We start from the raw sequence: 10346 nt of genomic DNA on the forward strand, positions 1-10346 counted from the left end.
TCTGCAAATAGGAATTTAGCAAGCTTCAAAAATCTCGGGGAAAATAATAGACTTCTTTGTCTTCTGTAATGCATTTTCTTAGTGCGGTGGTAGAGGTGGGTGGATGACAAATATTTGAAAACTTTTAACCATTAAAATTATGCTGCCATGTTTTGATGCAGCATATTTGATTTCATGTTTGATGAAAAGGTTCCCTTGCTCAAGTTTATGAGGTAATTTTAACTGTATGTTCCGTTTCTTAGTGTTAATTACATGAAATTATGTGCACTTTTATTTAATTTATTAATATGGGAAGCTACATAGAATAACCATTTTAAGAATAAAAGTCAAACTCTTTAATTGGAAACTAACCAGTCACTGCTGATGAGGCATTTCAAGCTTCTTTAAGGAGTGCCTAGACATATAAATGCTTAAAGGTTTTTATGATTTGGATTCTAATGAAGTGAATCTACAGGGCAGAGTTGAGAACAATGAATGAGTAACATAAATATTTTGAGGTACCTATTCAAAATAGAGGCAAAGCTGTTTGTAGTTACTAGCAAAAAAGAAAAAATATGCTAGGAATAAAATGGTAGACCTGTCCGCTCCTGATGTCAAAGCTTAATTTTTCCCCGAGTTAGAGCTTCACTTTGTTGCTGGTTTTATACCATTTCTTTCTCTGACTTAGCAAAGTACTATACAAAAATGATTGTTGCAGTTCACCAGCATGCATGGTGAGAATGAAAGGATGTAGAAATGAGATGGAAAATGTTGCTAGATTGTGAAGCACTGAATACAGGCAATAGCAATGTTAGGTAGGGACTAAGTATAAAGCACACCTGAGAAATATGAGCAGGCTTTCATACCATCTTTTACAGTATAAGATGGCGTAAATTTAGAGGTGTTAGGGAGGAGAACTGCAGAAAAACCAGGTTTACCTGTTGATGAGATTACATGTATTGTGCCTTTCATTGAAATCTGTTTTCTACACCTTTTCCAGGATGGCAGTGGTAGGGTATTCATTTTGGAACACTAAATATATTTTAGGCAATGAATAAGAACCTATTAGTGTATATTTTCTTAATGTTGGAAGACAAAAAAGAGACAGGTGGCCTTCAAAAATTAATAGCTCTTAAAAGGCACGAGGAAATACAATTTAAGGATATGTTCTTGTCAGACCTTGGTGAGAATCTGTGTTTTGGGGGTGCTGTTAATTAAGAACATTTCCCTGTTGGCATAAGTGTCTCACATTTTTGCCCTTGGTGCTCAGCTCACCATGAGCACGGTCAATTCACAAGGTAGTTTTTATAAATAAAGGTTTTGGGCAAGCTGAACATGGTCCAGAGAGATATTAATGAGAGGGCAAGGGGGAAGAGTTAATGAAAACACACTTCCTGATGGAACATAAACTGCTTTTTGGAACTGGAGAGGCTTTAAAATTATTTTCCCAAAACCCTGTGGCGTTTCTTTTCTGGAGGTGATGAGATGGGGAGAAATGACAAATGGCTTTGTTTTATTATTTTCTCTTCTCTTGTTCTCCATATTTTTGGTAGGGAAAATTGGACATTTATTTTGGCCGTTTTCCTTCTATTCGCAGAATCAATTACATTTTTGGTGTATTATGCGTGGTAAATACACTCAAGCATCCTCTGGCTTAAAAGCAATGAGTTGATTATTCGAACATCCCTTCTTTAAAGGCAGTTAATTGCATGGAAAATATAGGCCCCCATTGTCTGGTCCCTTTAAACTTTTATTCGGAGATTTGTTCCCAGGGTCTGGGCTGTGTAGTGGTTGTTCTGCATCATTGGCTGTTGTATATTCCAAGAAAAATAATTTTAAGCTTTTAAATCATACAGTGATTGAAGTCTTGCATTTCAGATGGACTGAAATCTCAAGCCACTAGTTTTCAAGGATCTACAACATTTTGTAACCTATATCACTTAAAGGAGGCTTGGCTAGCTTTGGGAGAATACTGCCTTCTAGAGGGTTATGTGAATCAGGAATTGTGGCTAATTTTTTCTTTTGTAGATTGCTGCCTGTTCTGGAATTTTTTTCTTCCACTCAAAAGTGTGATGGTACCTTCTAGAATTATCTGTGCTTTTCAGTGGAACAGAGTTAGATCACATCTCTTTAGTTGGAGGAAAATTTAGTGAGTGTTCTAGTTGACATGTCACTTCGCAGTTCCCCCATAGTTACATAATTGGTGTTGTGTGTGTCCATCGTAGAGGACATTTGATGCTCATTTATTAAATATGCTTGCTGGCTGCTGCCGCATCTTTGTTCTGGACAGACAAATTACCTTTCTCACACTGAGCTTCCACTCTGGGGAATTAAGCCTCCACCACTTTAATTAGCTTAGAAGTGGGGGGTTGCAGTTCCTAATAGACTACAGGCTTTTTGTAAGTTAGGGAAAGAGTGAAATGAGAACTTCTGGGAAGCTCAAAATGTCATTTAAAAACCATAAAAACCTAATATATATTATTTCATTTTGGTAATTGCAAACAGATTGTATTTGACAAGTGTGTGGATTTCCATTTCTGACTTAGACATTGAAGCTACCCTTGCATTGAACTATGTTCTTTTATCTATCACAAGTCATTAACACATTACATGTATTGATTCACATATTCGTGTAACTATTAAGTGACATAGCAGATAGGAAATAGTGAAAAATATGTGAATATTTGTACATAGAAATTTTCATACAGACACACATACACCTATAGGTAGTACCAAATGGGTGAATATTTTTCACATGGGGATATCAGAATAATAATGATAACTGCCATTATTCGTTGAGGTTTTATTAAGGGCCAAGCACTGTTGAAAGTGCTCCCGTATGTATTATGTAATTATCATAACAGCGTCATTATCCCTTCTTTAAAGATGAGGAAACTGAGACACAAGCAGTTTAAGCAACATTCCTAAAGGTTACACGGTTGAGTTTATTAACCCCAAACTTCCTGGGTAGGAACTTGTCTTGGAATGTCCCCGCTATTTAAAAAATTCAAGATCCCACTGCTGGGCAAGATGTTACATTCCTTTTGGAAAGACACTTTCTCTTAACAGAGTTAAGCAATTAATTGTAGTACTTTACACCAGAAACTTTCTGAGTGTCCATTTTCTGTCTCATTTTCTTTGCTAGTAAAACTGCAGAAAATGTTACGCTTTAGTTCTTCACTGCCAGAGTAAGTAGCATAGAAAGCCTCTATCAAGTCACAGTTGGAAAGTAATCTAATACAAGAAGATTAGCGAATGTGGGGAAGACAAAAGCAGTCATATTTGAGTTTAATATCTCTCAAATTTAGCATTTTAGCTAAGATGCCCGTTTTTATTTCTTGCAGGTCTGCTAAAAGGTCAGAGTAATGCAGAATGCGTGCCTTCATCTCAGATTTGTTCATCACAGGTGGATCCCATGTGTCTTCAGTAGACAAGTCACCTTTGTAGCTAGCACCAGTGCCAGCTCCATGCCATTGCACCTTCTTTAGTCTTGATTGCCCTTCCCGCATTTATTGGTGTATTAAAATGACTGAATATGAACATTAAGGACTCCATGAACCTGGGCTAATGGGAGACTGTAGAGAAAATGAAAAAAGATCCACCAGAGGACATCTTGGGGGGGGGGAGGGAGCTGGGGGGGAGGGAAATGACTAATGAAGCTAATTAAAAGAAGCATTCAAATCTGCTTTCTACCCTCATTAACAATTAGCAGGGCACTGGCCAGAGTTTGTACCCTGTGTTTTACCTTAACAACATTCTATTTGCTCTTTGTATATTTAAGTGTTGTAAGGAAACGTGTTTCAATCAAAACTGAACATGAGATAAAGGAAAGAGATGTGGCTTTTGTGATACTCTATCACAAACACTTATTGTATCTCTGTAAAATACAATGTATGTATGCATGTAAGTGTTTTGTCCTAATGTTGCTACTCCCATGGCAAAGAAAAAAAAAAAAAAGAATGAAAAAAAGAAAAAAAAATTGGATAAAAAAATCAGGCTCATAGCAGCTACTGTGTAGAAAATTCCCCCACTTCTAATTTGCTGAATGAAGAAAAAAAAAATCTTTTATTTGTGATATTTTCAGAGACATTTGCTCTAGTATGGTGTATTTAAATAATAAAAACTTAAAAGAAAAAATATTTAATGGTGTTTGGGTTTAAACACTGCTTTTTCTTTTCTGTATTTTGGAAACATTCAGTTTTTATTGTTGAATAACAAGCTCACTTTAAATTTGAAGGAATTGAGGGAGGTGGTATATTTATTTAGCTCTGGACCAGTAAGATATTCTTCAGATTACTTAACCACGCCATCCATTATTGGCAGGGGTACAAAGCAAAGTTTCTAACAGAGTCCTTTCTATAAGTCAAGAATATTCTGTTAACAGCATTTCGTTACACTTCTAGATCACAGTAAGTCTTTTGTGTTTATATATAAATACTTGAGTATCCACTATTTTGTTTATTCTTTTTCTCAATAGCAAAGCCTTGGGTATTGACGAAAAGTATGTAAAATATATATATATATATATATATATGTATGTATATATATATATATGACACAACCATCCTGCTCTCTTACCAAGTTTATAGCTTTTGAAGGAAGTCACAATTTCTAAGTCATAACTGTACATATTTTGAAACTCACCTAGTTGTAGGGACCCAGAGTTCTTTTATAGTGATCTTTGATGGGTGAAGTAGCTGTTTCCTGGTGACCTTTAGGCTCGTGTGGTCGGCTATAAGATATGTTTATTTTGTTTTGCTCCTAGACTTCTTTACTGACTCTGCCTTTCTGTATGTATTTTGGGGGAAGATTCTGACTTCATTTAGTCTTAGTCTTGAGATACTGAGTTGCTGGTTGCAGGCAGCAGAATGTCCACGACAGCGCCTGCACTGCCCACAGAGCTGCCCTCCGGAAAGCATGTGGGTATAACACAGCTAGTGCTAGAAGGAGGAAAACCAAATAGGCCTGCAGGCTGAGGTTGTACTGCCAGCTTCCTTAGATGTGAGCAAATTTCAACTATAACTTCCATCACAGACTAATAAAACCAGGTGTGTGAACACTAGTATTTAAAATTTTCTTTTTTAAGATGGCATTTATTTTGTTCCAGAAAAGCACCTGGTGTAGACCCTCCCTCTGAGAATAGCCATGGAGCCATGTAGAGAGGTCTAGCCCAGCACATCTCAACTACCAGTCAGCTTCCCTTTGAGAAATGTGCTCACTTCCTGTTTTCAGAGATTCCAGGGCAGGGGGGAAAAAAATCAGTTGCTTGAACCTCAAACCTAGAGGAGATTGTAAAGGCAGAGTTGAAGTGAATAGTTTTGTTAGAACCTTATAAAAACAAAATGCAAGGAAATAATGTGAAGAAATCACATATATATCTGTTTGAATTAGATGTCTCTCTGAATTAGATCCTTGGGGAATTTCTTCAAGCTAGTTCTGGTTCTTATATTTGTTTTTGTTTTTGTTTTTTTCCTTTAAGAAACTTTCTCAAGGAAGTTAGACTGGGATGGTAAAGGGGGAAATATGTTAATGAGATTGCAGGCATTTTCTATATTCTTTTTGGCATGAGCACTCATGTCCCTGATAGTGTAGAAATTCAAAGGAGGTGGTTAATAATTTTAGTAAATAATATATTGTGGCATTTAGTGATGTGGAGGGCTAAGGTCATTACAGACTTTAAATAAACTATTATATGGCTGGTTCCTCAAGCACTGCTGCGTATTTAATAATGAGCTTCTAAAAGCATTTCTTAAGTTGCAGACCTATAAGATTACAAATGTCACTCATGTTAGTATAATCCACATGCAAGTGATGAAGCCTTCTCTTTGATGTGCTAAATTGGAGAAGGACTAATGGAGCTATGAATATACAATAGAACATATTTAAGTAGTAGTCTTGCTTTAGGTAAAACACTTTCTTGAAACCAGAGGCATTTCAAACAATAAAACTCGGCTCTAATGGGGATGCTCTGTGTGGATGGAAAGCTACTAAAAACACTCAGGTTTATTCAGATGTGAGCAGCGATTGTGTGCAGTTCCTCCCCCAACCTCAACATTGCTTAGGAAAAAAAAAAAAAGTCTATGAGTTTATTCTACCTTTCATCCATTGCATTTGTGATGTTACTAGTTAGCGAGATGGACACTTCTTTTGAAAGGATTTACTTAATATTAAGCATGTCATAGAGCAAGATGGCCCCCAGTCCCTACAAGCAAGTACAATTAAAAATAAAAGCAAATGTTACTTAGCCCTGCTGAACCGATAAAAAAAATTATGTTTATGATACATATAAATGTCTCAATCATGCAAATTGTCACTCTTGCTAATGAAACAATTTTGTAAAAAGATTGTCCTCTAAAAGGGTTTAATGTTTTTTACCTATCTGTCTAGTTAGATTTACACATCCCGCAAGGCAGGGGAGCCTGAAGCTTTTCCAAACCAAATTGTTTGCCACTAGAAACTATTTTCAGCTCTTTCATGATTTATTAGGAAATAGTTTAACCTGGACTGTAGTGTCTTATAAAATACAAAATGAGAAAACTCTCACACCAAAATGAAGTTGTGAAATTGTCATCCTCTTAACATTAGCTGTGTTTAAATTCTTTTGCCCTTATTAACAGATATTTGAAACAACTGAGCATCTAAAATGAAGCCCTTAAAGGGCTTCAAATGTCAATATAGTAAGATTCTAATGTGTTCTACTATTTATATAAAATATTTCTTAGGGCCCATAAATCATGTAACAGTGAACCCAAGATCTACATATGGAGTCTAATGAAGAGTTTCTGTGTAGCCTAATTGTATTTAAATTAAGGAAATCAAAAAATCCTTTCACCCTTCACCCCAAAGACCCCTTCACCCTTCACCAGGGAGTTCTGTCCTGGGTGCTGTCCCACCTATGACTCCTTTAAGAGGCCATTGGAAAAAGGCCATTTACAAGTTAATGTTACTTGTAGCTTTGTTACTAAGACTCACCTATTGTTAGTCCAGCCAAGTCACAGAAATGCTTATTGCAGTTAAATAGCAATTTGTTTCCATGAAACTGCAATTAAAGTATTACTGAGCAGCCATTTTAGATTGGCAGTGCTCTGAACGCATGTTAAACAGCCAGCTACTCCCACTTGCAGAGTCTGAGATCTGACTAGCAGCAAAGTGTAACACATTCACCGATGCTGGGTACCTAGTTAAAGAGGCATTTGTAGCCCTCTGCTCCCATAGTGAACATGCTGAGAGCAATGACAAGCGGGGGCTGATTTTTGGAAGGTGAACTTGCAACTTACCTCAAGTGAATACTGTTTTCAGTTGTACAAGAAGTGCTTTATGCTAGTAGATACGTGCATGTTTCCTAGAGGGAATGTTTTCAAGTTCAGATTGATTCTGCTGAGAATGGACGGCAACTCGGAGGCCTCAAACCAATAATGTACTACAGGCCCTGACATGTTACAGCTGTGTAAACAGGGCCATTCTATTTCCTAAATCACAACTAATAAAGCAGAGGATGAAAATCAATTGATTCTGTTATAAGTTCTTTGAATGACACTGGAAAGTTGTTTAATGACTCCCTGTTAGAATGGACAAGCCTGAGTAGAGTCACCAAAGTACCGATTTTAATTGTCTCTCTCCCCTCAGAACCAGGGCAGGACAGCCTTTCCTAGGTATTGACATCATCACCACCAGATCAAAACCTACTGGGAGAGGAAGGATCTGAACTGAGTTCTTCCAGTAGATCTGACATTCAGAATTTGTTGAGTGAGAAAGGTGAAGTGCAAAGGTTGCATTGAAAATGTGAAACATTGATGCAAGATCCTGAGAGAGAAAAAAGATTTCAGAGGTGGTGTTTTAAAATGCAATTAGCACTGAATTCTAACCAGTTGGAAACAATCATTAGCTCATGAGAACAGGAGGCATCTCACCTTCCTTCACTCTAGAACAACCCCCCATCTTGAACTAAGAGATTCACATCCCCAACTTCTTCAATAACAATTTTTATATTTGTATGCTTTCACCTGTTGTTTGAGCTGCAAGTTTTGTCTTAAGAGTTTCTTCCTAAATTAATTTTTCATTTTTGGTGAATTGAATGTTTTTAGGAACTGTAAAGAGAATCTGAGGACAAACAGGATTTACAAATGAAGATTAATTATGAAACCTGGAAAGGAAATTGATTTCTTGGGTTGTTACTGTACCTTTTTCTTTACTTAAATAAGGTTTCGTAGGAATATAGGTGTGTCTTAAATTCTATTTCTCTAAGGCCTCTGATTCAGTTTCTGTCATCAATCATGGGACTTAAACTTGCCATAAACCTTACATCTTTAAATACAATGTTTAATATAATAACTTTATCTTGGAGTTGCATAAAGCTTTGTAAATGTATTTATACATTTACGTTTACAATGAACAAGTACTTACACATGCAATATCATTAGGTCCTCATAATCCTTTGAATTATTATTCCCTCAGTTTTACAGATGAGGTAACTAAAGTTCAGGGAGATTACTTATTAAGCAGGGCTAAGAGAAAGGTCGAGGTTAGTGGGCACTTATTTTGGGTGTAGAATTTAAGGAGGTGTCAAAAAATCAGCAATTAAGATAATCTTTTAATGCAGCATTTTAAAATCAATGCAAAAAACATGATGAACAAAATGTCACAATTTTAAGTAGAGGTGGGGTCAATATTACTTACTTTGTTTTTGCCACAGCCTCCAACGTGTTGGGTGTTGTTATTAAGGCCCAGGGTCCCAGAATTGCTATTGAATGCTGGCATTTAGGACATTTTGGTAAAATTACCTGCACTGATGATGTGCTTTATCCTGTTAGCTATAACTAGTTTCTTTCCTCTTAAAAAAACATTGCATTTTGTCTTTATCCAACCTGAAATGCCAACTTATTTAGATTGCCCACATTTCAGCCTTGCTCTAAGAGATATTTCTTTTGAATTTTGAGAAATCTCAACTCCTTCATGATGAATATTTAGGTATAATTGATAATAACTCTGCCCACAAATTGTTGTTGCTGAGGAACAAGAACAAGACTGTCATAATCATATTAGTTCAGAAAGAAAAATGGATCAAAATACTCCATACAAAGTAGCAAAGGATGTGTTTAGAATCTTTGAATGAGCTGTGGCTTGAGCCACGTAAAAGACCTTACAATAAATTAGATTATATAAAAGTCATTTGTACTTGTATAAGTAGAAAAGAAGTAATACACATGAACAGTTTTAGGAAAAGTTTTTACATATTCTAGTGTGATGTAAAAAGTAGACATACCTCAAAGGAACTGATGTTTATATTGTTTTGGGATGGGAAAGCACTGAGACATTCAAAGAGAACAAATTATACCTTTACTTGTACACTAACAATTCTCAGATTATTTTAAAATTTTGTTGGCTGTACTTTCTATTTTCCCATTAATTGCTAGGGTTTAAAAAGATACAAAAAATTGTACTTTTAAAAATAAGTTACTTGAACAAGTAACATATTAAATCCAAGCTGCCTTTATTACAAAGGGAAAAATGGTTAAAAATATCTACTCCAATTTAATGAAACATTCTTTAATGTTGATATAAAATGGTGAAGCAAAAAGCAAAAAAGACTTATTTTTGTGTGTGTTTTTGCACAGACTGTTGACTGCAGTGGATTTGGGTGGCAAAGTACCAATTCTTAAAGCCCATAATTTCTATATGTTATTTCATGGGGTATCTCGCAACCCAATGGCCCTTTGCATGCTATCTTTTAGTCTTATTCTACTATGTGCAAAATGAGACTGAAGCTAGCCAGTATGTGTTTTTTTTAGTCCAAAGACTAAATTACCCTTCTCATTGGTTATGGATGGATATACATATATCCACCTTAGATTATAAGGACCTGGAAAAATATGTATAGATCAACACACCTATAGATTCAAACTACAGAATATCAATAGAAAAGGGCAAGATGCTTTGTAGATATGTGTACATTATGGCCTAAGGTCATAAATTTAGTAAGTGAAGTCTGATGACAACACTGAGGAGTAGGCAAGATTTGCACCAGGTATGGAGGCTGCAGGACCTGTATACTCAATTACTTGGTTATACTACTCTATAGTATAACCAAAAACCATGATACATTCCAGTTTTTCAATAAATGCCATCTGTACCCAGAGCTGAATAGCCTGTACAAACCATACCCTGAATAATATTTACCAGTGGTGTTTCTTTTTTTTTGGCAGTGGGTGGGAGTGGATGTTTATGAAATTGATACTAGATGAAATATTTTCTCTTAGAATTCTAGGCTATGAGGAAATTTCTGTCGTGATAAAAAGGAGGGTAGGGAGAATGGAAGGAACAATTTTCTAGATAAATAGCTCTGCGAGGGAGTTTAAGGGGCTGGGGTC

General features: G+C 36.0%; 1 protein-coding gene across 3 annotated transcripts in view; it reads left to right on the top strand.

The window, feature by feature from the left end:
* Positions 1 to 4128, top strand: part of LMO4 (LIM domain only 4) — a 144997-nt gene extending 140869 nt beyond the window's left edge. For 2 of the 3 annotated variants that reach the window (XM_009212269.4, XM_009212268.3), the window contains one exon: positions 3324 to 4128. In XM_009212269.4, coding sequence (XP_009210533.1) covers positions 3324 to 3332 — 9 coding nt within the window. In that variant the 3' untranslated portion in view covers positions 3333 to 4128. The remainder of the gene's footprint in view (positions 1 to 3323) is intronic. The other variant, XM_003892152.5, reaches the window with a different exon arrangement.
* The last annotated feature ends 6218 nt before the right edge of the window (positions 4129 to 10346 follow it).

This window comes from Papio anubis, chromosome 1 (genome assembly GCF_008728515.1).
Source record: "Papio anubis isolate 15944 chromosome 1, Panubis1.0, whole genome shotgun sequence".
NCBI lineage: Eukaryota > Metazoa > Chordata > Mammalia > Primates > Cercopithecidae > Papio > Papio anubis.